General features: G+C 38.6%; 1 protein-coding gene across 1 annotated transcript in view; it reads left to right on the forward strand.

The window, feature by feature from the left end:
* Positions 1–21528: 21528 nt before the first annotated feature.
* DIAPH3 (diaphanous related formin 3) overlaps positions 21529–27920 on the forward strand; it is a 234576-nt gene continuing 228184 nt past the window's right edge. Inside the window, exon 1 of the mRNA XM_032208227.1 lies at positions 21529–21669. Coding sequence (XP_032064118.1) covers positions 21529–21669 — 141 coding nt within the window. The remainder of the gene's footprint in view (positions 21670–27920) is intronic.

The raw sequence follows: 27920 nt of genomic DNA on the forward strand, positions 1-27920 counted from the left end.
CTGCTTGGAGCATTGAGACTGAAGGACACTACAGTAGTAAGACTTAACTTGATCTGTCCTGATTCTGTTTCTTACTTAACACACAGTCCTGTACAGACAGCTCAACTGATTTTATAACCAGGTAGTAAAATTATTGATCCTAAATACAGCTTCTAAATACCACTAAGAAGCAACCAGTAGTAACCATGGACAGCCATTTTAGAAAACTATATTTTATACTGTGAAAAAAGATAATAAAATATGAGATCTACTTTGCCTAATTTAGGTACTTGTCTTGACCTTAATGTCAGAAGGAAGCAATTCTAAAGTGAGTCCTCAAGTTCCTTCTATATTCAATGGCAAGAAGCATGTGCTTCAAAACACCTCTGAAAGGAAATTTCATGCACCTAATTTTGGTGTCTAAAACTAAGTGCTTAGGAGTATTTCCTTACTGTGTGTCGAATATCAGGGTTAAAATTTTGTAAACCTTTGTATAGTGTGAACGAAGCAAGAAGAGGTCTGTTTTTCTGTTTTCTTTCATTCATTTTCTTTCTGCAGGAGCACACCTCAAAGCAAACTGGCTCATATGCAACTTACCACATCATTCTAGGAGTAGTTTCTCCAGACACATTTTTTTTCAGTTGGTGCCTATGAAACTGTATGAAAGAATATTAATATAAACACAACTGGATAGTTGTAGTTGTAAATACACTTTTGAATGAAATCTTTACCTTCTTGCCACTGGAACAGCCAACTAACCAACTGCACAGATACCAGATATGTCATGTCACCCTCTAGGTTTCAAACCAAATTGAACTTACAATGTGCTGTTATCTGCTTCTTTAGGCAATTAGGGAATGATACTCATTAGTTACTGAGTGGTGTCATAGATAGCCCTCCTAGAAAATGGCTGTAACATTGTGTTCTCTTATCGGACATAACTGGTGAAATATTTAGCTATGGCTGTAGCTACCCTGTACAATTAAGACCAATAGCTGAAAGTAATTCCTTTATGACAGCTGTTAGGTCAGTGAAGGTTATTAAATATATGATTTGTTTCTATAAAAAGCAGAACGCTATGAGTGGAAAAAATAGGTCTAAGTGTTGTATTATTTAATCTTAAGTAAGGTATCTGAGAAAGCACATTTTATGGTGCTAGGACTTGTACAATATCATGTAACTTTTCAAAAAATTACAAGTTACGAATTTATACTGCAAGGTTAAACACTTTTTTTGTAGCTTTTCAGTCTGACAGTACAAAGTGCTAGTTATACATGACATAATGAAGTCATACAAGACAGAAATGAATTATTCATGAAACCGGTCATACCGATTCTGAAAAATTTTGCATGTATTATTTTCCATATATTATTCTACAGAAAAGAAAAACTGGGATCAAATTGCGTAGACGAGCTTCATAGACAAATAACCAAAATCACTTAAACTTTTCAGTCCTTGTTTCTCAGATAGCTGTGGTTCAATTTCACCCTGCCGAATTCAGGTCTGATATTCAGGTCTGTTTGGGCTGGACACAACCACGTAGTCTGTAAGTGTGTTTGAGATGGATATAATAGCAAAGTAAGCTCTTATCATACTACAAAATCTTGAAAAAATTAAATGCAATGTTTTTCTCAGAGACACTATAACATAGAATATAGAGCATCTGCTGAATCTAACCTTCACCCTTGAATCTTACTATGACACTTGCTTCCCCCTTAACATTCCTTCATAAGGGATCTCTAAAGTAGTATAGAAGAAAAAGAATATGAAATAAATTATTCCCAAGTTACTTTGCTTGGTGAAACTTGCAGGTTTTAAGGTGAGAAAACAATAAATTTATCTTTTTCATAGAATAATGTCATTACTTATTAGATCCACTTATTTCATTACTGTATTTGTTTAATAGAGTTGACTCTTCAGTGATTTCTGTGCATGTATTCTTGCTCTGTTACAGAAGAACATTCAATTTTAGAGACAAAAAAAAATAAAGAACTGTTTGAATTCATGAATTCATTTATAACAATGGAGGAAAGAATGAGTAAAGCAGAATGTTAGAGTAGAAAATTTTCCTTGCAATGAGCAAGGCACTACAAATACACCTAGTGAACTTGAAAGTATGTTTTTTGTTCTCTGTGATGAAGAAAAATGTATAAGGCAATTCAGTCCTTTAGAGGTCTGAATTTTGTCTGCTTTGATATGAATACTGAGACAACTGGTTGGAGAGCTGTTCCTGATAAGAAATAAAGTGAAGTAGGAGAATGCATTTGAACAGTATATGGATAGTCACACTTGTAACGATTAAACACCATTTCATGCAGAGTAATTTCAAAAGCAAAATCATTACAAAGGGAACAAAATGTACTTTTACTAGAGCTTTATCTGACACGACAACACTATTCTAATGTTAGTAACATATACTGGTTTCATAGTCTCTGTTTGTTTATACATCTTACTATCTGTGCCACAACCCTAATAATTACAAAACTAAGTATCACATATTTCTGCATATAATTTCTTTCCATTTTGCATTCTTACCCATTTTCCTTCTTATCTACTTTCTCAATTTTGAACCTTTTTGCTCTCACTACGTTAACTTCTGAAGAGAAGGATCATGGTTAAGTAGAAAGTAGGAGTGGAAAGATGATACCTTAATAGAGATGAAACCTTAATAGAGTGTAAGGGCATTAGAGAAGAAACTACAGATTTCTGAGGAGCCACAAAAACTGAGACATCATCTTGAAAACAGTTTCAACACAGGGTTCTTTCTAGTATTCTGAATCATGTGGCTATTTCATCTCAAACCTTCATATGCTAGTGATTTGCAAAGTGGAAAAACTCCATGCAACAGTACAGGCAGTGCTATGAAACATTTTTGCTGAAAGGGTCTGGAAAGGAAGCAGTCTTGATGGACCATAACTTCAATATGCATCAGCAATGTACCCTGTTGTGACAAAGGTTAAATGCATACTGGCCTGCATTAGCAAAAGCTTAGCCAGCAGGTCAAGGAAGTCGATTATTTGTCTTTGTTCAGCACTAGTGAAGTTGCATTTGAAATACAGTGATCAGGTCAGCACTCTCCAATATAAGAGAGATGTTGTCAAACTGGTGAGAATACAGCAGAGGGTCACTAAGATGGTTAGAGGGCTTGAGCACTGGCCATATGCATAGAGACCAAGAGGAGCTGGACTTGTTCATTCTGGAGAAGGCTACTGGGGGATCTGCTTTATTTTTTTCACTTTATTCTTTTTCTTTCTTTGTTTAAAATAGGAATATAGAGATGGAAGAGCCTGTTTTTGAGAACTGCACAACCGAAAAAAGGCAAGAGACAAGTCACTAGTTTCAACAAATAAGTTCCAGTTGAACATAAAGAAAAAATTCTTTCCAAAGAGGATGTTAAGTAGTGGAACAGGCTGCAGATATTATGGTATCTTCACTTTGGAAATATTCAAAACCCAACCAGGCAAGGCCTGGAGCAACTTCAACTACCTTCAAAGCAAACCCAACTCTGATGAGGCAGAGGGACTAGGTAACTTTCATAGGTCTCTTCCAGCCTGAATTATTTTATGAACTATGAGGAGATCATTTTCCTACTTATCCACAGAGCAATTACAATGCCATAATTCTGCAGTCATTTTTATACAGCATAAAACAGCTGAATAAAGAGTTCCAGTCCTATTCTCTTGCTCGGCTATTCATTCCCATATATTAACTCCTCACTTGTGCCAACACAAAAGCTCATGCTTCCAGGTGCTAAACTAGATGGAGAAAACAGTCCAAGTTAAAAATGGAATATTTATCTTGCCTGCCCCTCTGTCATAAGCTCCCTTTGTCCAGCACAATTGTTTGTGTGACCACAGCAGCAGGAAAAGTAATCTGGGGAAGGCTGAACTGCCTCTTTTGGCAGCTGCAGGAGTTTAAAGTGATGGTTAAACCACAGCATAAATTTCTCTAGCTTATCCACAGCCAATGCCCTTCAGCTCTCTTGCAATAAACTGTTTCTATGGCTATAATCTCTCCTTGTGGTTTCTGCTCAAAGACAGCTAACCTCAGCTGGTGAGCTGTGGCCTCTGTGGCATGTTACATCTGCTGTGTGATACTGACTGTGACACAAGCCAAATTATCAAAAATGTCAAACGATTTTTCATCTTTTTTTTTTTTTTTAATGATTATTATTATTATTTTAATTTGAATTCCCTATTTACAAGAATTAAGGGCTTCAGCTGCCCCGAGAGGGTATCTCGCTTTATTCTCTAGAACATTATGACAAAACTAAAGTCCACTGAAAGTGATTTGATCTGGACCTCTATTTTATTTATTTATTTATCCATTTATTTATTTTCAGTGGAGGAAACTAGAAGGCCTTGTCACTGAAAATACTGTTCTTAATTGTCCACACACATCATAGAATCATAGAATGGTTAGCGTTGGAAGCAACCTTGAAGGTCATTCAGTTCCAACCCCAACATGCAGGGCTTGCACACCATAGACAGCCCAGTCCCCTTCTCCACTTGGGCTGGCACAGACAGCAGCTCCCTCATTTCCCCTTTTACATGCAATCCCTCTTGCACTGATAAAAGGGGGATTGACTGGATATCCTTGATTGGATAACCTTGACTAGATGATCTTTAATGAAGAAGATGCTCTCACCTTGCATATACCCTTACACATAATTAATCCATTTGGGCCTAAGCATCTTTCCACATAACCATAATTCATAAAACCAAAGCCAATATCATTACTTTGCTAAACAGCATAGGTACAAAAAAAAAAAAAAAAATCAGATTAGGTTCCTATTTTTATTTTATTCAACAGAAATTCAAAATTATTGCATTTCCAAACATATTATATAAATTGCCACCCACAAAATTATAGAGGTCGTCACTGTTCATGTCAAGCAAGTTTGTTTTGCCTCATGTGTATGTTCATAGATAAAACACCCAAAGAAAAATGTTAAATACACAAAAATGTTGAATACACAAAGACAGGTCACAAGAATTTTATCAGCTTGACTATATTTTCAGTGATCTTTAACTGTATTTGCCAAGCATAACTGGCCAGAATTTGGGGGTTTTCATTGTGTGAAGGATAAAAATACATTACTGGAATGTCATTTAGGACTGGAGTTCAGTTTCTGCTCAGTCACAGATTCACAGTGTGGCTGGTGACAAGTCACTTCAGCTACTTCAGTCCTCAGTTCCTTTTTCTCTCAGATGGCGGTGAGCTTCCCTGCTTCCCAGTGCTGTTCTGAAGATCAGTACATTTGAGTTTTGAGGTGGTCAGACATTAAAGGCTTGAGGCCTATAAAATGACATACCTCAATGAAGATTCTGAGTAAAAGCTCCCTTCAAAGGAAAAGGGAATAGGGAAGATTTGAAAGAGCGTTTCACCTAAGAGGTTCAAAGCACAAAAGAGGGAATTCCTTTTACCTAATTTCAGTCAGGTGCCTACATTAACTGACTAGTCACAGAGTTAAAAGACTCGACTTACATAATATTCATAAAGCAATCTAAGTTATGTGGCATTGCTTTGTAGATGTAATTCTGTGGCTTCATCTACAGCAAGCAGCCTTCCTTGTTCCAGACATACACTGACTCTGTCATAGCTAAGCACACATACCAGCCCCTCACCTGCCCAGTGGACTTCTCTTCTTAGTCTAGGTTACCTTGGTCTGTGCATACACCTATGCCTAAGCTAGGAACACTGACAAATGCATGCAGGCTAAAATCCTCTGAAGAATATGAGATTCTCACACTATCACACCCAGTTCTTAACCCTTTTCTAGTTCCCTTTTTGTATGGTTGCTGTCAGCTAATTGTTCAGTCTGGCCTCTGTTTTGCAGTTTGTGAGTTGGGTAGGATTTCTCTGCCTGTTAAGAGATTGAAGGATTGCCTCTGGAGTCCAAAAGATGATTAACCTCCTAACTGGTGGTCTGAATCTCCAAATAGACAAACTGAGAAAACTGGCTGCAGTTCTTGGTACCCCAGGAATCACAATCAGTTCTTTAAAGACTTTTTTTTTTTTTTTTTTTTCAGATTTTGGATGCCTTGACATTCATAAAACACTCAGGCACACTCTTATATTGTTTTAGGGTAATTTCAATTAAATTTAGCCCTTTACTAAGAAAAAAAATAGAAACATTTTTTATTTGAGGAATATAATACACAGAAAATCCACATTCCCTTATCATGCAAGATAAAATATTCTTTCTTTGTTAACACTATTAAGGTTGCACTTGTCCTCCCAATAGGCACCTTTATTAAAATTACTTTCTTACATACCATCCAACACTTATGTAAGTGTCAGATACTTTAAAAATCTGTCACTTAGCTAAAACTGACGGCCTTAGAGCAGAACATAGCAACTCAGAGAAACACTTTAAATTCTCGACCACTTGATAATGCACTACTGTAAAGACAGATTTATAACAACTTTTTAAACTGCATTGCCAGTCTTTGATTCCTCTTTTATTGCTTTCAGCTAATTTTCTGTTGAACACTGAAAGCAAGCATGTATAATGAAAAGAAACACAAGAAGACTCATAAAACGTATGGACTAGGCTTTTCAAAATTAGGCATAATCTAGTGTGTATTTCTAAGTTATGCATATAGAAACTAATAGTAGATAACTGACCACGTTCAACACAAATACCTGACTTGTACTGCACGGCAGGTATTGGATGTGTGAGTTAACTCATTCCACTGGTTGTTTCAAGTTGTGAGTATCTAACTTTGAAATTCTAGTCCATATATCCATTTACTACAATAAATCTATGTATTCTGCAAATCTAAGAGCAAGGAGTTACAAAAAGCAGTTATCATACTGGAGTATGAGATGTTCTCTGCAGGAAAAATAAAAAAAAAAAGCTCACAGACAGCTTGTTTATGACTCGAAGAGTGTAAACACGCATCTATTTTATTTAACTCAGTAATCTTCTGACACAACTTGTGATGTGTTTGATGAGCAGGTTTCTTGTTCATCTTCCATCATAGAAGTAGCTCTGCTTTCCTCAGGGGTATTGACAGCTGGCAGCAATCAAAACCATCTAACTGCCAGTATCTCATTTAAAGAGAATGACATTCAGCTACAAAACTCCAAAATGCCTTTAACTCACTGTACTGTACTATGCATCTCAATGAAAAATATGTTCTCACTTAGAAAAAGAGATATTTAGACTTTCATTTCCTGGGAAGGTTTTTGTTCATTAGCCAGTACTTCAGAGGTACACAGCCCATGACAAGTTCACTCTTGACCAGACAATGTTCTAACTTCAGCCACAAGGTAGACTTGTCTATCATAATCCATTCTGAGTATGTTGTTTTTGAGTTAAATAATATGAAGCTGGCTTCTTTAGAAATAGTGTAATTGTTTTATCTGTGACCTTTCAAATAGAACAAGCATATCTCAGGAAACCACACTTTAAAATCAAATCACTCTGCCTATCCAGCTTTTCAATCTGCACGTGGCAAGTTAAAAGTAAGTTATCCCATAATGTGCTGCAATAGAGATTCCCATGTAATTTTGCCTTTTTTTTTTTTTTTTCTTTCCTCTAGGATTCTCAAATAAGAAAAATAAAACCAACCAAAACCTTTTTTAAAGTCACAAATAGAACAAATAACTTTTTTTCTGGAAATTGCTTTGTCAGCATCTTGATTTGACAAGAAACATTGGAAACATCTTGTCTATCTGGAAAATGTTGGGTATTTAGTCTTCTAACCTGGAGTACGCTAAGTAGTTTGACACTACACAGTGTCTGCCCAATGCAGTTCCCAGACTGCTCCTGTATCAGGTTTTGATATACGTGTAGTGCAACTCTCTGGAAAAGCCAAACGACCAACTTGAATGCCCTCTTTACTCTAGAGAATTCTATATACTGCTCTATGGCAGGACTAACCAGAAGTGCTGATAGCAACGGCAACATCTTTTTCTGTGCTGTATGCACATCGTCAACACTTGCAATTCCTGCAGAGTAGTAAAGTCCATTTTCTGTTATTATTATTAATTATTATTATTATTAAACTTAATATGCTGGTAATGGCTCTAGTTATCATAGCATGAAGAGATCTGTATCTGAATTTGAACTCATGTATCTTTCTGTCATAGGCCTATGTTCTTCTTTATCCTTATAGTCTGTAATGTCAGAGCGCTGTTGACTCTACTTAAGCACATTTTGGCACTCCTGAATTCAGTTTCCAGGCAAATGCTAGCTAAGTTATGCTTTTATATGTTAATTTTGTCTCTTCCTGTAAACTCGGTTGTGTATTCCATTTTAAATTTGGACTTTTATCAGATTTCTTTCCTGGCATTACACATTTGGCTCCTCCATCTCTCACATACTCATCTATTTTTAGATTTTTTAAATGCATCTTTCAGGCATTTCACATTTATGTGTAGTGCCCCATTCTGTCTGTCTTCATAGTGTATTATCATGACAAGGTTACTTAATTAAAAGCTATGAAACATAACAAGTGACACAGAACCAGCTGCAGTCAGAAATAAGGGACCTTTTGATTGTCTTCTTCCCCATTCAGTGTTTACATGGCAAACGTAAGTGTTCCTTAAATGTTTTTGTTTTCTTTTCATATTCCAGGTAGAAGTGCTACTGATCTTTTAGCTGTCCTATTTTCCCACTCAGATTTTTTCCTCCACCATTTACTCATTGTGCTTGTGTTCAGCAACCCCAGCAGGCCAAAGCACAGGTCTTTATTCAGAAACACATGCTTCTGCGTAATAAAATATGAGTTATTGTAGTTCCTTTTTTTTTTTTTTTTGGCTTCCTAGTTTAAAACCAGTCATTTATAATGATAGTACCTAATTCCTCACTTTTTTATTTGCTTTTAACATGACATATTTGCTACAGTTTGCAGCTATTAAATTTTTTGAAGCAAACAAACAAACCCCCTGAATTTACAGGTCAGTTAAAAAAGCTGAATAGCTGAATACATTCTCTATTTCATATTCAGCATGTAACCTGCTGGTCAGACTCACCCAACTGATGAAGTGCAAACTACATGTCTTTATTTATTTTTTTTTCTATGTTAATGCATACTGAAAGAGATACACAACAGCATAAAATACCTGAAGCTAGGAGCTGTCCGCTATCAAAAAGCACAAAAGACCAATTCTGGGGTCTGTAATCAAGGGCTACAAAAGTCATATTGACTCAGGTCGTTTCCATGGAATATTCTATGAAATAATTTATCCAGCAAAACATTGGAGTAGGGGAGGGCTGGTACTGCTATCTACTCATTCCCAGAATAAATAACTCCATTGATTCAGAAAACCGACTACATTTCTCTCAGCTATAAAAATTAATCAAAATCTTATCTGTATGGTTTTACAATACTCATTTTAAAATTGTCATTCCTCTGCCATTTTTCCTATATCTGTATGGTCTTCCAAATCTATTTTGCAACAAGAAGGTTTTTTTTTTTTTTTTTCTTTCCATATGGGATTAGAAGCCATGCATAGAGCAGTTAAATAATAGTTACCGTTTTTTTTTCCAGTTCTACTTCTGATCTCTGAGTGCATTTTTATGCCAAGGTGTTGTAGAGGGTCTGTACCTTTCTACTGTTATCCTAAGATGACTATTGCATCAGGTAAATCAAGAGTAGAGAGATTAAAAAATGTCATTAGCGCAGCTGTTTATTGTTTTTCCCTTGAGGTGACATCAGACATCAAACCCTTGCAGGTTAAAGCTGAGCCAAGGTATACTGCAGCAGATTGCCCATCTGGTGTGACTTCAGAATATTAAAATCTCCTGCAGGCTATCAGCACAAGGACCAGTCAAATCCTTTGTAGTGATCCAGACATCTTATTTCATACTGCACAGAGTGGTGTGATCTCCAATTAAGATGTTCAAAATCATCGTTATTAGCTTGTGATGAATGCTGATTGTATTATCCAACCACAACAATTCTGCAATTCATCTGTATCTGTCCAGCTAATATGTACTGAGTGAAACAAGGTTTTGCCCCAGAACCGAAATATTACAAGAAATCAGGGGCTGTCATTTACAAAGGGTAAAATCAAACACCTTTCTAGACTCTGTTGAACACTGTCACCATAGATTAATGTGATACAATTCCTAAGTGATTGCCAAATTGTGATTTACATAACAAAGACTGATCTGAATGAATATAGCTTGCATAACCTCCCAATGTAAAAGAAACAGTTGTACAAAGACAAATTTCAGTTCCAGATTTGCAGGCCAAGTTTTCCTGTTTCCAGCTAAAACATAAATGGATAATTATACCCTTCCCCAACTCCTCTCACAAGCCAGGCACATGTATAGTTTGAAGTTAAAAATAACACAAAAGTCTGAAAGCTTTATTGAACAATGTCAACTATAAAATATGGATTATTTAGTACATATGGTGAACACTGGCAAATTACAACATGCACTTAGTGATTGGAACATTAAGTTTAGAAAGCAAGTATGTTTTATTCTGATGTATCTGTTCTGGTGAATTTTCCCAAGTCAATGCAGCAGAAACTCAAAGGGAACATCTAGAAATCAAATAGAGTTTAGGTTTTCTAGCTTTTGCATATAATGCAAATATCAATCTTTGCATTAATCATGGTGTTTATTATTGTAAAATGCCAGGGTCCTTGAGCTGAAAGCATTTTGAACAAAAACAAGGCAATTTCCCCTGAAACCTTGATGTCTCTTTGTAGAAGGAGATAGTGAACAGATCAGAAGCAAGATCTATCAGTGAGAGAGGCTTGCAATTAAAATCTACATTTTTGTTGGCATACTGGTAAAGGAGAATTTTAAAGAAAGATTTTAAAAGGAATAATGAAATTTCTTGCTGGTGCCTACAGATGACTTCCTCATATAGTTAATGGTATCTGGGGAGAATGCACAAAGGTACGTATTTAGAAACCTAACAAATCCACGATGGGACTGATGTCATGCACTGAGTAGAGAGAGAGTTCATTTTTTTTCATATTTCAAAAGGACCCAAGGTTGAAGTGAAGTTTTAATAGTGATTAAATCAGTATATTTTAACAGAAAGAAGGGGGTGGTGAGAGAAAGATGAAAGAGAAAGATGGAGTACATTTTGCCAAGCAAATGTGCTAGAAAACTTGGGTTAGTAGCAGCATTCATCCTTAATCACCATGCAAGTTAAGTCCATCCAATGGGACAGTATATTTGTAACTTATCATTTCCTGAAGTTTTTAAAGCAGCTTCATGTCCGTAATGATGACAGATTTCAGCAAAAGAAGTAAGGGGAACATTAATTACCTTCTGGAGAAAAAAAAAAAAAAATCTGTCTTCAATTTTCAGACTATCAAAAACTATTGTCAAAGATGTGCAGATTATCTTAACAGTATGATTATTCAAAGTTTTATTCTCTGAGGATTGCAAGAGAATTTTCTTGTTAATTCCAATGAGTTATTAATATTGCTAGTTAAGTATTTCTACCTTTCCTGAACTAATATGAATAGGCTTAATAAAATCTAGTGAAAGGGAGTGAATTTATTGACTGGAAATTGCTGATGTCCTCAGAATAGTTTAAGAAAATGAGATTTATCTAATTTATTTTCAGCTTATAAAAGTTAGTCACCTAGTCTAAGCCAGTTATGGAAGCACCTTCTATTGTCAGTGAAGACAGAGACAGAGAAGGATCTCCAGAGGTTTTTCTTTTCCCTTGTTTCAAATATGTATTTTAGGACTAGATGAGCTGCCAGGAGGCAGCTACAGGTACTACATCATCTTCACTAGCTAGAAAGCTTTGGTTAAGTATAACTTCATTAACCATAGGAAGAGCTTAGTTTAGTTCTGTATCTTCCAGATTGCCCTAAGCTGGAGAATATGAAACTCCCCTATGTATAAATGTATAATAGCCCCCATATATTTGTGTTGTTTTAAGAAATGGTAGTACTTGGAAATATTTTCTCATTTGAGCTATACACTGACACTTATTCCCAATACCATCACTGATTTGTGCCATGCACAGCCGTAGGTAAATCACACAATGTGAGTACAGTTAAGCATAATCATCACAGGGATGAGAGTCTTACAGAGGGGGAGGTGACATTGCTCTTAGGGAGGGTAGGTGAGTTAAGCTCACCATACACATAAACAATGCAGTTTTATTTGGGATGAGCACCTTCCATTGCTCAGTTCTCAGCACCACCCAATACACAAACCTGCCTGCTGCTCCTGATGCTGAGCTGCACGCTGCTCTTGCTTTGGTGCATGCTGTTCTTCCTCAGAGGATCCTGTATCTTGTTACTCTATTCCTGTTTCTAGAGAAGATGGAAAAAGAGTTGATCCATGTACTGCTCTGAATTGTGCATGTTTCAAACAGCTTTTGGGACAACATTGTTCCTTTTTCTACACTGTAGTTCACACAAAGAAAGCTGTTTTGAACATACATATCATCCACCCAAATCACGTATCTGAACAATCACAGCTTGGCCACCTTTATTAATATCTTAGTACAGTCAGCATCTGCAAGCCTGTATCACTTTGCAGCTCATAATATTCACTCTCTTTTAATAGGACTGAAAAAAGGTCTTTGTTGACACTTTTCTAGCTGGCAAACATGCACCTATCTGATGTCCAAATTTGAAACTCAAAAAACGTAAGGGTAAATAACAGCTTTATGAGCACTTATTAGGGCATAGTGATTGATTCCTTGGTGACTCCCCACTTGATTTTTAAATCTTGGCACAGTTTATTCCAACTTCTTTGAGGAGATTTCCTTTTCATTGGTACCAGCATAATTGTTCAAAACAAGGGGAAAATGAACTCATGAATAAAAAGGAATGCAGTTTTGTAGACAGATGGGGAAAAGAAATTACATTATTTTCCAGGGACTGATGGATACATAATCATGGATTTATTTTTACTTTTATTTTTTTCAGATTAATGCTGGCTGTAGAAGTAACAAACAAAAGGTCTTGAGCCTAATGAGGCCACTCAAGGGATTCACAAACAGGGTAGATCCTAGCGTATCTCATACCACATTATGGGAGAGAGGAGAGACCTTCACTTTGCCAGACAAGCTATTGCAGACAAGTGTAAAAACCAATGAGACCTTCATTGGGCAGCCTATCTTCCCCTATGCTGTACAGCCCAGATTGTTCATGTCAAGACTTTTTCCAGATCAATGAATCTTACTGTCATAGCCCTGAGCACACAAATAGGCCTTAATTATCCTCAGCAGCTTCACCTGAGGCCTGCATTCACACCATCCACTCCTGGGCTCCATTTTAGCTCCATGCCAGGGCCTTCTGCCCCTGCTTCATCTCTACCGTGAGAGCGCTGGTCTCTGGCCCCAGCCAGGAAGTCTGTTGATCCTGAGCTGTGGTGTGACTTCCACACTCGACCTGTTTCATCACTGTGGACATGCCCACACATGAGCGGACTGTGTCTGACCCACATTACCGTCACAGGACCTGACACTGACCTTTGGATTAACTTCCTGGCTCGACCTCATACCTGCTTCATCATCTTAGTTCATCTTTCTGGACTCCTGGAAGCACCTGGCTCCCATCCCCAGGCTGGCCTTGCTTAAAGGTGGTGAAATGGGCCCTGGCTAGCAAGGTCCCCTGCCCTGCTGGCTGTGGTGTAGCCCTCAGCTCCACATCCCTTAGGGAGAGCTGGCTCTCAGCATGCTCAGACACTTACACAGAGGTTGAGATTTTGTTCTCTGAACTTTCTGCTTATGGAGTAATGGAAACCACATTGACTACCCCACAGTTGACTCAACAAGTACCTTTTGGTTTCAAAAGTTTTTCCTTCTGCGAGGTTGTGCCACAATAAACTGAAAACCTTGTGCGAGGATATTGTTAACTACTGCCAGCCGAAAGGCACCCCTGTAATTATTACAATAAGTTTTCTCTCTTTTGCCACCCCTACCCCTTCAAACAAGCACTTGACATTTAGTTACTTCTCCAAGTCCTGGAGGATGACCTCTGTATCACAATTCAACATAATCTCCCTCATTTCCGTAGGAATATTTTGTAAAAATAAGTGAAAGTATTCACTTTTTTTAACCACCAGCTTTAACTTATTATAGCGGAGGTGAAGGAAAATGGAAACTTATGAAGTTTATTCTGATTCATACTTGTCAGAGAACTGTCACTTAAGAAACGAGCTTAGTAGTTCTTGTGATACAAAGCACACCTTCCAGATGCATTCTTCATCTTCCTACGACAAGAGATGACACTTCTGTACAACATAAGAATAGCAGCACATTGTACTCAGTTTGTAGAAGTGTAAAGTTATGTGCCCTACAGAGCCATTAAAAATCAGGCAAGGTCACTGAAACATGCCAGGGAAAAGAGGATCAAAAAGTAATACGCAGATTGGAAAGCAACAGGGTGAATTCAGTTACCCAGAAAATCTCTGGTTTCATATAGAATATATTTCAGGAATTCTCCCAAATGAGACTTTTTCTTTTAAAATGAGAGGAAGGATTTTTCTTAATGTACATCTACAGTTCTAACTGTAGCTGAACATTAAGTTGCAATAACTGTGATGTGATTACATCCATTATTCCTGTGAGAGGAAAAACTGGAATGATAAACTTAAAAAGATGGATTAGAGTGAGGAAATTGGTCAAAGAGAAATAAAAGCTCTATAAACAAATTACAGTCAATTCTGAGACTTCCACAATACATAACTAACTCACCAAAAGCATTATATATGCACGTACATGTATATATTTATATATATATATCTCAAAATGAGATATCTGTCAAAAGATAATCAGGGTTTTTTGAAAGCAGAGAGTATCACGTCCTAATAGGAAGTAATATAAATTATTGTGCGTAAAAATAGAAGACAGAATCTTAGAAGGAAATTTGAAGAGTGAAGCATAAAAAATGATGGAAGTATATTAAAAAGGAAAGCTATGAGGAATTCAGTGAGTTATCAAGTAGTGGAAGATAATTATGTCCCAGCATTCTGACACAAGCATTGAAAACTTTATGGTAAATGCTCTGAAAAATTTCTGTGCTTGATCACACTGCTATGGACCCTTGTATCCAAAAAGAACGTCATCAGAGTTTTATTCTTTGGAAATGTATTTTCTTCTTTTGGGAAAAACAAAACAAACAAAAAACACACTTTGTATTAATTTTGCTAGGGACATTTAATAGTATAATGGTAGAATAGACAAGGTCTAAGCAACTCATTTAATTCTGTAGGTGGCTCTGAAAATCCCACACTTCGTTTAAAATTATGTAACATAGCCTTTACTGCAGCCCATGATACTCAGGCCACTTACAATTTTTAATTTATATTAGCTATCAGGCTTGGCCTAGTCACTTCTACTAGAGTTAGAACTGAAGATAATTTGGCCCATAATTAAATTACAAACCTGAACTTTATAATAATGTAGTATGCAAAGTATCCTAAATAGTACCACAAATCACATCTCCAATATCCTCATAAAGATCCATTTGATGAACTGTATAATGGACTTCACTGATTTTTTTCCTATCTAGGCAGTATCTTGGAGGAGGTATATTAAATTTCCTCAATTGACTGAGAGGATAGCCTAAAATATTTTGTGAGAAATTATTAGTAACATGTAATCTACAATAAATTAATGGAGCAAACTACTTTCCTACTTCTTATATCCTCATCTTTAACAGGGTGACTTTGAAAGCTTCAAAAAGGAGAACACTGACATTCAGACTACAACTACTTCTGAAAGTCCTTAATTTAAATTCTAGCTAGAAAAAAAAAAAGTGTGAATAAATACATTGGATGTAAAATTTTGTTTGACATTTCAAAAAGTTATGACTGATATAAAATCAATAACAGGACTGTGACATATGCTGTCTTCAGGGATACCTTTCTCATCTTTACATTCTGCTACACAGCTACACGGACAAAAGGAAACAGCCTCAGGTCGCACCAGGGGAGGTTTAGATTAGGTGTCAGGAATAATTTCTTGATGGAGAGGGTGCTTAGGATTAGAACAGGCTGCCCAGGAAGGTGGTGGAGTCACCACCCCTGGAGGCATTTAAGAGATGTGGCACTTCGGGACATGGTAGAGGTGGTGGTGTTAGGTGATGGCTGGACTTGATGACCATAAAGGTCTTTTCCAACCTAAATGATTCTGTGATTCAGTACCAGCAGAGTCTGCTGAAACCACTTGTTTTGTTGCTTTCTTCAGTAACAACTCCCATGTAATAATTAAAATTGTATAAAAGTACTTTAAAGACAAATCTCAGTGGAAATTTCATTTCAGACTGAGGCTTCTAATTATATCTTTGTTAAATGTCTGAAATTCAGTGCTGCACATAACAGAAAAGAAGCCCTCCTCTTACAGTATCTCTTCACAACCTGAGTATTTTTTATAAGTGGTACAAGATACATATTGCATTGATACTTAAGACTGGTACTTACCATTGTACAGGTGTGACTGCCCAAAAGAAGCAATAAAGAATCAGAATCAAAGTCAACAAGTTTCCAAAAGTATTTTTGTTAGTAGCAGAAATGAGTTGCAATAAATATGATAACCATCATATTATTATTTTTTTTTTTCTAAGAGATAAGGATGAAAACCACTGTTTTCAGAAGATACTAGTTCAGAGATTTTTAAGGAACTAGAAATATATGTGCCAAGAAGCCTGTTGAGTTCAACTTTACCAAATCTGTGATCCAAATGGCTCGGAGCTGCTTATCTCTACAAATAATTCAACTTCCTGGATAAAATACAACTTTCTTTAATTATACGTCCTGTCAGAAGGCCCTACTTCAACCTAAAATATCCCAAATAATTTAATTCTTTTAATAAAGCACTCTCATAAGACAAATAGCATCACTCATTCTTAAACCACCACATAAGTAAAATGATCTTGTTACCAAAAAAGAAACCAAGGAATCTCAAGGAAAATTATTATTTTTTAACAGTTTAGCTGAAACTCAGCTTTCTGATTCCCTTTAAGTAGAGATTCATAGCAAATGGAAGTTTTCTTGCTGAAGAGCTTAAGCAAAAGAAAAATTCAGTCCTGTATATAAAGACTATTAAAACCCAAACTCCTTTTCTTCCCAGTTTAGTAGACTCATGACTCTGTAACTATTCATAAATATGTAACTGTGTATCAGAAATTTTCTAATAGCTTTTTCCCATGTAAGGACGTCAGGTGATTGTTTTATTAGGCTGAAAAATTCTAGTTGCTTTCTTCTTCTGATTGTTAATTGCGATCTTACAGCATAGAGTTCTAGCCAGAAATTTTCAACTTTCCAAATAAATACATGCTAGATGTATTGTATGTGTTGTATTATAACACAACATAATATAAAATAACATATTTTAAAATAACATATCCTGCACCTGGGGCGCAACAGCCCCAAGCAGAGCTACAGGCTGGGGAGATGAGTGGTTGGAAAGCTGCCTGGCAGAGAAGGACCTGGGAGTGATGGTGGATAGTCGGCAGAATATGAGCCAGCAGTGTGCTCAGGTGGCCAAGAAGGCCAACAGCATCCTGGCTTGTATCAGGAACAGTGTGGCCAGCAGGGCTAGGGAGGTGATCGTCCCCCTGTACTTGGCTCTGGTGAGGCCGCACCTCGAGTACTGTGTTCAGTTTTGGGCCCCTCGCTACAAGAAGGACATTGAGGTGCTTGAGCGGGTCCAGAGAAGGGTGATGAAGCTGGTGAGGGGCCTGGAGAACAAGTCCTACGAGGAGCGGCTGAGGGAGCTGGGCTTGTTCAGCCTGGAGAAGAGGAGGCTCAGGGGCGACATTATCGCTCTCTACAGATACCTTAGAGAAGGCTGTAGCGAGGTGGGGGTTGGCCTGTTCTCCCACGTGCCTGGTGACAGGACGAGGGGGAATGGGCTTAAGTTCGCCAGGGGAGTTTTAGGTTGGATGTTAGGAAGAACTTCTTTACCAAAAGGGTTGTTAGGCATTGGAACAGGCTGCCCAGGGAAGTGGTGGAGTCACCATCCCTGGAGGTCTTTAAAAGACGTTTAGATGTAGAGCTTAGGGATATGGTTTATGGTGGAGGACTTGTTAGTGTTAGGTCAGAGGCTGGACTCGATGATCTTGAGGTCTCTTCCAACCTAGAAATAGAAATATGACTAAATGACAGTCAAATGATGTCCAAGAAAATACAAGAATTCCAGCTCTTTCCAGAGGAAAAAGCGTAGTAAATTTTCCTCAACAAAACTTTAATTAATTTAAATTTCATTTCATTCTATTTAATACATGCACAACATGCATTTTCTCATAAATTTAACATAAATTTGTTCGCTTATTAGTATGATAAGCCAGGTTCTTTAGTAAATTTAATGTACGAACAATTTGAGTTTTTATCTCCATTTATCTTAATAACGGAATAATAGGCTTCTCAAAATACCCATGCTGTGAAAATCAAGTAACACCTAAATGCAACCTAGGTTGCATTTAAAGATATTACATTGTATTACATTTAAATTATTAGTGACTGCTATTAAAACATGAAAATGCAACTGTCACGGAGTTCCTTAGACAACAAACAGCATCAATGGGTTCTAAGAAACAGCATCAATGTGTTAAGATGAAGACAGGCTGTGCTTTTCTAACTCAATTTCTATGAGCATTAATTTGGCAATCCTATAACAATATCAGTGTAAGTACTTTATTAACTGTTAGGGAAGGTCTAAGATACATAGTCAATTGATATTATTTACAATAGCTGTGAAAGTTTGAGGGATTTGGAACAGAAGAGCCCATTTGGTGCTTTTCATGAGAAAAAGAAGAAATGATTTTCCTGAAAGGTCAATTCCAACAGTCATTTGTTTTGCTCCTGCCAAGCCATGGGAACTGGGGCTCTGTAAGGTTTTGCTTGCTGGAGTTCTTACATAGTGTTAGCAATAAGGACTGCTAAAATTGTATGATTGCTGTATAAAAACAACAACATTGCTCACAAAATCCTTCATAACTTTTATGTGACAGTTTAAGAGGACGTACATAAGTAAAGAACATTTAATTAACTGTTTTATATTCTTCATGTAGGCAAGAACTCGGCATCTCTAAATGAAATATGGAGAACTGCCTAAACTCGGTCAAAAGCCAGCTTACAAATGCAGTACACAGAGATTTATTTGAAAAACTGCCTCCCTGGAACAATGAATATCAAGAAGGTATTCATTTTTGTGGGTTTAAGACTTGAGTCACATTATAAAAAAAGAGATGGAACAGAATTGGGAGAGTCTAGTTAAATCCACCAGTTCAAAGGACAGATTTCGGAAATATCCCTACATTTAACTTTATGCACTTGCTTTGTCTCACACATTTTTATAACTGAAAAACTCTCATTCCAGAACAAAGATAATGCAAAATTACCAAGCTATACGCGTGCTCCAGCCAATATGCATGCTCCGTGTATAATCTCCGCACAGTTACGGTATTACTGATTCATTCTCACACGTTCTCCTCAGTTATGATTAATCTTGACCAACGAAGCTATTGGAAGAGTGTATTTGTTCTGTCAAGCACCTAAGAAGCACAAGAGGGGCAGTGTGAAAGATAATAATAATTGATCAAAAGTACTAATGTTTATTTTTGGCTTAGTAAAATTGTCTAATAAATTATTCTCTGTAGTGTTTCTCTATTATCGCAATACAGTACTTTGAAAGTGATATATTGGCACAAGCCATTGTGTTCTACCACAGTGCAATTAGGAGGTCCATTTAAACAGCTTTATCATACGCATACATAGGCTGATTAATTTTCTAATCAAATGTTCCAGGAAATCATTAACCATGACATTAAACAGTGTCGTGCTAATTATACTCTCCACAAAGAATTCCAATATAAATTTACAAAAGATCTATAGAAATGTGCCAAAGAACAAACAGTTTAATGTATTCAAATAATTCCAGCATCTACTCTAAGTAGCCCCACAGCTCCCAGCCTTGGATCCCAGTCCTGCAAAGGTCTAGTCTGGGGCTGATTGCTGCTTACTGCATTTTATCAGAGCTCCACACAATTGCAGGCATTACATTTCGTAGGTCACTACTTGTGTGAGTCATGCTAAGAAACGGATATCTTTAATTCTACATCATTGTGTTGGAAGGCACTCAAATTATTTGGAAGCTGTGTGTAATGCAATTTTTTGGGGTGGTGGTGAGACATTTTATTCTCACTGCACTCAACAGAAAGCTAAATGATAAAAAAACAATACGGGAACCTGAGCATCTTTGTTACTGAGCAACAGAAGAAAAAGGAAACTTGTGCTGTTTTAGAAAATGCTGTAGGTACGAATCCAGAGCATTATCTTTTTTTCTTAATGATGCCTAACATTGCAATTTAGAAACACATTTTCCAGTATATATGCCTCCAGTTTTCATTATTATTCCAGCTACTCTTAATTTAAGATAAATGCAAGGTATTGATCACATTAACAAGAATTCAGTTCCCTTCTCAAGCATATAAAATTCAGTAATCTACGGGGCAATGACATCTCTATTTACTTGTGTTTTTCCTTATAAAATGCAGAATCTTGGAGGTCCATCAGTTGTGGAAAAACAAAACAAAACAAAACAAAAACCTCCAACAAACAAGGAATGCAGGCACAGCTCCCTCCCTACTTTGTGTTGGTCTTGCTGGCAGTTTACAGCTCCTGGGCCCATCGTGAACCCCAAATCTCCTCCTGAAGTACTCAGGGGAACCCCAAATCCCCTCCTGAATCAGTCAGGGGAACCCCAAATCCTGGTCAGTGCAAATACTGCTGCTCTTTACTGTAGGGCCAACCTTTCCCTTGGGTTACTCGGCTTTTGAAGAGGCCGTACCAACACACGTGTGTCAGACAGCCATACACCGTTCTGTGAGCGCACAAATTTATCGTTTATTTGTGTTTATCTCTAAATGCCCACACCCTTCCACCACTGAGGGAACCACCCTCTCAGGGCAAAGCGCCACAAGCCACCTCTTCCTTCGCTTTAAGTGGCGGGGTAAAACTTATTAGGGCCAAAATTAAACCACACCAAAATAATACAAAATATTCTTCGACACCCCACAGACCGTGCCCTTCCCGCCCCACCCCGCTCGGCTGCTCGGGACTACAACTCCCGTCATGCCTCTCGCCGCGCGGCCACCGCCTCCCTGCGCGGGAACGTGCCGCAGTGCTCTCTGGGATACGTAGTCCGCGTGGAGGGGGGAGCGGGACGGGGGGGGTGCACATAACCAGGTGCGGTCACTATCACCCCGCGCCAGCCCGTTCACAGGAGATTGGCAGGAGGCCAGCCAACCGCGACGAGCCCCCGCCGCTCCGCCGCCGCCGATTGGCTGGCGCGGGGAGGCCGGGGGGCGGGACCGAGGCAGTGGCGGGGCGATTCGGACGGCGGCGGCAGCGGCCACGCATTCCCGGGCGCTGACAGCCGTTGGCGGCCGTTAGGGAGCGGCCGTTAACACCCCCCTCTACCTTCTCCCCTCCTCACCCCCATCCCTGCCCCACTTCGCCACCCCCTCCGGGATTAGGGGCTGCCGCCTGGAAATCCGCCGGCTGGAGGCGGCGGCTTTACTCTCAGCCCCCTCCCTGCCGCCCTGCCCGGCTTAAGCCGCTCTAATCCTCCTCTTCCTCCTCCCCCGGGCACGGCCATGGAGTCGCAGCGGCCCCGTTACCGCGCCCCTTCCTCGCCGCCATCCCGCGGCGGGAGGGAGCCCGGGGGGCTCCGTCGGAAGGGCCCGCCCGGGGCCGGCAGCGCCCCGGAGGCCGCGGAGGGCAGGAAGCCCAAATTCGTGAGTACAACCCTCCCTCCCCCCCCCCTCGCGGCCGAGGAGCCTGTCCCCTGCCTGCCCTCCTGCTCCCCGTCCCCTCTGCTTGGCCTTCCTCAAAGGGCACGGCTTTCTCTTGCAGCACACGCTTTCAGGTCTCTTTTTGGCGAAGCTTTGTTTTCTTAGTGGCTGTGGAGTGTCCAGGAGGTCTCCAGCCCTGAAGCGATGGTACTCCTACTGGCACTGTCACGTTTGGTTTTGTCACGGTGATGTGACCTCTCTAGTGAAAAACTGACCCTTAAGTTTAAAGTATTTAGCTCTTCCTAACCATGCCTTTACAAGGTTTGGTTAGCGCACCAGGAAATTGGGCAGCTCAAAAGAGCAAACAATTGCCTATGAAATAACGTGTATGTAAGATGTGCTGGCTAAAATCTACCTGAGGTTTCCAAATGTTAAAGCTGGGACAAATACACTTTCTACAAGTCTTGCATCCACCACACACAGACCAGCTGCATGGCATGCTCATATTGACGTGATACACATTAGTTTTTATGCTCAGTTCATGTGCTCTGGGCTGTGCTATGCACTTACAGGAGAATTACCCTAATATTTGTGTATTGCATTCCTGACTCTAAGGCCTCTTTGCACAATGTACAGTACCTGAGTAGCTGTCACTGGAGCTTTTGGGAAGGTGTGCCGTACTTCACATGCAGCTAGTTACAGCTAGCCAACAGGTGATATTAAACTGCTGGCTGGACAAACCTGTTTGGGAAGGTCACAAGTTGCTCATGGCGTTCCTGGTTCCTGGAATCCTTTGTGTGTTGCGGTTGCTTTCTTATTGCTGTTCAAGCAAAGGCCTCATGCCTATTTTTGCATGTTAAAATTGAATGTGTGAATCAGAATCACGGAATGGCTCGGGTTGGAAGGGACCTTGAAGCTCATCTAGTGGGATGCCACCCACTAGATCAGGTTGGCCAAGGCCCCATCCAGCCTGGTCTTGAACTGTGGCCAAGAGCTGTGTGCTCATCTCCATAATTGGTTAAGTGTGCTACAGGTCCTTGCATTTTAGCAATGCAGCTGACAGGGCTAGGTGATGTGTCGGGGAACATTCTTCAGCCTAGAGGCCCTGCGGGAAGTCCTGTGTGGTCTGCCCACTCCAAAAGATTGGAGGGTGTTACTGCTCTGTGGCTTGAGGGCTGGGTTATTCCTGTGAGACGCAGATTTGTTTGTAATGGAGACTGACAGCAGTACTGAGGTCAAGATCTTTTATTTACTAGTGATAAAACAGCTATTAAGTTCTTATTCAAATAGGATATTGCCATCCTTTCCACTGTTTTAACACATGGTTGGGGGGAAGAGAAGGAATTAAGGTGTTGCCAACAATCCCCTGTCCTCCCTCTGACCATGTGTTAAAATAGAAATACAAAAACTTGTAGGAATTATAACACTGCCAGATATGTGATGCAAGCCACTGAGATTTATTTTTGGAGATGAAGTCAGATTGGCTCTTTAGTGAAAGGATGCTTCTCTTTTAGCGCAGATGTGCTTGTTTTGTCTGGCCTGGAAAGTCTAGGCACGTATCAAGAAGGGCTTAGAGCATGTGCAGATGTGGGCATCAGCTGACTGACTTTTTGAGGCTACAGTATTAATAGATATATATATACACCAAGCCACAGAAAGCAAATGAAGTTGAATTTGGGAATTTTACTTCATTTTTTTATGCAGTCATCTTGAGGGTGTGGCTTTACTTGTTTTTCCCCCGGTTTCCAAAACTCTGTAAATAGAGATGACTGAGAATGTCCTGAATTCACGAGAATGCCTTGTGTTTGCAGCTTTCAAAAGTATTTGAAAGTCCCATACTACATCTTGATAAGTACTCTCAAAGCAAACGTGTTGCCCTGGGATGTTAATATGGGACTGAAGAATGACATTTCTCTTTCTAACCTGGGCTGTGTTCTAGATACGCTATTAGCATGCAGAAACCCTTAAAAAGTCAGAGTTGATATTCCTTGAGCAGAGTATGGGGGTTTTGTCTCTGCCTTCATATAAAGTGCTGGGAGGAGTGTATTTTGCCAATCTGACTTGTGGAAGTTAATGGTTGCTAAAGAGCAGCAGGGAGTTCCATGCCCCAAAATCTAAGAATTTGCTGTAGTTGCTATAACCTTTGAACTGTAGTCTCTAATTCCTGGTTTGTCCCAAATAATAATCTTCTGTTGAAGAAACAGACATGGTAGTACAGGTTGTGAATATCTAAATAAAGTTAATAGTTGTAGACCTTAACCAGCTTCTCTGATTCAGGCTGGGTCACTTGGAGGGTACTAAGAGAAATGCTTTTTCTTTCTGTCGTATCATAGATTTCTGCCCTAAGATATTGACATACAGAATATTCATCACTTCTTAAAACTAAAATTGATAAATTCTTTCCCCTCAACCTCCTGCTTTCTTAAGAGATGTTTGTGGGTGTGGGGATGAATGGTGGGACAAGTGGTATGTATGCCTTGACTTGTTCATATCTAACTTTCCATGTAATACATCTTCAATATACTTTCATTAGTTAAATTAATTTTGTGTCAGAATACATAAAACCTCTCCTCACCCTGCTGAATTATCTATAATCCAGTCATAAATACAGGGTGAGCCTTTTCTGGGTTTGGCATACTTAGAGTGCAATACTTCTTCATTTAACCTGAATTATGTTTCTTATGTATTATACATTTATCAAATGCGGTTAAAATTAGCCATTAGATTCAGTGAACTAAAGTCATCCAGATTGTATTAGTCTAATTTTTCTTAGGACAAAGACTTCAAAATAAATTCCAAGTTGGTGTGTTCCAATCAATGCAACGTATTGATCTATCACTTGGGAGCTACCGAATCAACAGCAGTTAGGCCAGTCTGGAGAAGAGTTTCATTCCCTGACAGACCTTAAGGTGAAATTGGATTGCTGGTTAACAAAATTGACAGTGTTAACATGCACTTTTTTTTTTTTATTTCTTCCCTTAAGAATATTCTTTTTTAGCAGGAGGAAAAACTCTTGATTTTTACCACTTCATTTAGAGGAGGCAGGAAGAGTCTTTGGGCTAAACAGTTGTTAATTCCAATTAAATGTCTTCTTGAAATACTGCATTCCCAAATAAACTAGTTTTTAGAAGAAGTGAATGTGAGTTGTAGTTCCTCAGTTCTTTGTTATTTTACTGAATAATAACACTCAGGAGAGAAGAAAAAAAAAAAGGAGTGGTGGTTAGTTTTGAAGCACTTACTTGCTTGGCTGTGTTTAACAGGTCCATTGTTTTGGAAGAGTGGGATTCTTGGAAGGGTGAAAGATTGGCTATGATACTGTGGTAGTTTAGCTTTTTTAAAGTTCACCGTTGAGGGCTAGAGGTTGGTAAAAAAAAAAAAAACAGAAATGGACTGAAGGATGGATGAGGTTGTACCTGTTTCCATGTATGTGTCAACCGAGTAGGAAATCTTGGAAATTCACTGAGCAACTGTTTGCCACTTCCTCTCCATGATATATTTTGTATCAAAAAATAAAAATTAGGAAATCATAGAAGCGGATGCTGGATGACTTGATTAAGTGACTTTTAGTTGCACTTTACCAGGACTGCACCTTGTAGGTGCTAGTCCTCAAAATGTCAACTTCAGTTCCTCGCTGAAGTTAGAAGTGTTTCTATTAATATCAGTATATCATTGACTAGTCCTCAGTGACTTTCAGGTTATGTTTTTGATTAAATTCTTTATGAAATTTGTATGAGTCAAGAAACTTTCTTGTTTGCACCAATCTGTTAAAAATAGACAAATTAACACTTGCATTTAATAGTGTTTATAAATCAAAGAAAGATGTAGTTAAAAGCAAAAGCATTTCTGTTTGACTGGCGAAGAGGAGAAAGGTAAGACCGATCTGTGTCAATATCTTTAATTATGAAGTGACTGAGTTACTGCTGCAGTTACGCTGCAGTGTAAGACCTTGAATCTAAATTAGTCTTTTAAAGAAATGATTGCTGAACAGATGTTACCTAAAACACTTTATTGCTGCTTTGTAAAATTGTAAATTCCTCATGCTGTTATTTTTGTTGGCATGAATTAACACTGTGGGTTATGAAATTAAATTTTAGTGCTGTGTTCTAGCACTTTGTTATATAATCTTACCTGTAAGCACCAATTTTGAGTTTAACTCATCAATGTCTAAAGAATATTGCTATGTAGAAACTGTCATGTTAAGATAATTTTGCCCTTAATTGCTTTTCAAACTACTTTGCAAGCAACAAAGAAAGAGTGTATGTGTGCAAAAGCCATTAAATAAATGCTGAAGTAGTATATTGGAAATTAAAAGTATGAGATGCTGTTGGGTTATACTGCAGTTTCTAAAGTGCACTTACAGACTGAGGTAGCAAAATTACAGAGGGAATATTGTGACAAAGGAGCTCCTGAAGTAATAACATCCACTGTTATAACCTAACTTACGTCTCTGTGACTGAGTCCACGGGCTTCCTTACAACCAACCTGCAGTTGTGCTCCTACTGTGGGATTGTGTTTGGGGAAAAACAGCTTGTATTGAATCTTTTTGGTGATAGAATCAATGGTAGTGTGTGATAAGTTCTTTCTCTCCTTCTAGTTTAAAATGGTACTGTGGGTTTGTGTGATTATATGTACGTTACCTCACCTAAAGATGTACAATTTCAACATCCAGGCTTAAGTCGTCCAGTTCTAAAACTCACTGCGTCTTGTTTAAATTCCTCTATTTTCTTTCTTCTCTTGTGTAGTCTGTAAGCTGTTCTTTATGTATCAAGCTCTATGTGTGTGGTGTTTTTATTTGTGTGTGATTTTTCTTTCCTTCTTTTTTGGAAGGACATTAAAAGAGATCAACGTAGCGTACAGTTTGATAAAATATTTGTTGTTGACTCAATGTTATTTTCCACATCTCTATACCCTCAAATGCTACTAGCAACTGGTTTTACTTCATGCATCCTTGCCGGAAGAGGAAAAGGGTGAGGGAGAAAGAAAAGATTGCCTGAGTTGTCATGTTTTAACCAGCTTCTCTAACTTACAAGCATTTTACCATAATATTCAGACAAACATCTTCTGAGGTGTCTTACAGCACTTTAATATTAGAATGCTGAAGGATTTGAGCATTAGGTTGTAGGTACTCTGGGGTTTTTCTTGCTCTCTTAAGAAATCTTGTAAATACAAACTAGGCCCCATAACACTATCTGCATAAGCCCTTATGTGGGTATTTTCAGCCTCCTCCTCTGTTAGCAGTCAGTAAGCTGGAGGCTTAGGAGACTCATATCTGTATATTGAATTTCTTATACCATTATGGTGTCTTTAATTGGTTGAACAGCAATCTTTTTCTTTCTTTTTTTTTTTTCCCTCCAGTAATTAGCCAGATGACTTGTGTCATGAGGTGTTCTGATGTGCAGCATAGGGAACTTCCAGTCTTTCCAACAGTAAATTCCATTGCTGAACTTCACGGTGTAATTAAAAGGTATAACACTGGCTTGAACTATTCCATTCACTTGGTCTTTTTCAAAGAACAAAACCTGAAGCTGAAACATGTGCCCTTGATCCCGTGGATGCTGACAGTGTCTTCTGCTGAGTGCCGCAGAACATCCAGTCTCTGTTCCTACAATGTGGTGTGCTGTGTGTGTCAGTACAATGGCATGCTGTGTCGGTCTGACATGTCTCAAACTTCCATTTGAAGCAGATTACACAGCCTCGTACCATGCTGGAGGAGCTTTACAATGGTATCTGTATTGTCTGAGGCTATTAGCTGAGCATATGAAAAATGAATAAATACTAATTTCTTACGAAGTTCTGTTATAAGACCGTGTGTTCACAGTTCTTCAGTCTACTTCAATCAGTGTTTTCCCACTGACTGTTGTCTGTAGCACAGAGTGGGGTTGCTGTAAGTATTCAGTACTGACCTAGCTCCAGTTTTTATTGTTGGTGGTATAACTCACACTGTGTCACTGAGAACTGAACGTTTCCTCATATTTGATTTGCTTTTATTTCTAACTTCATAGCCACTTACCATACACTTATTCCGTAGTGTCTTGATAATACTGAGGGTAGAGCTATCATAGTACAATAGTTGGCTTAGCACAAAATACTCTTCAGTATTGAAGGAGGAGGCATCAAAGATGTTGCAAGCAGTAATACTTCAGTGTTGTTGATTTGGTCATGACAACGCAAGAGCTTCTAAATCTGGTTAATTTGGATAGAGCCCTTGACAATTGCTGCAGGTGCTGCCAAGCTTTGCACACTAGGCAAGGAGG

This window comes from Aythya fuligula, chromosome 1 (genome assembly GCF_009819795.1).
Source record: "Aythya fuligula isolate bAytFul2 chromosome 1, bAytFul2.pri, whole genome shotgun sequence".
Classification (NCBI taxonomy): Eukaryota; Metazoa; Chordata; class Aves; order Anseriformes; family Anatidae; genus Aythya; species Aythya fuligula.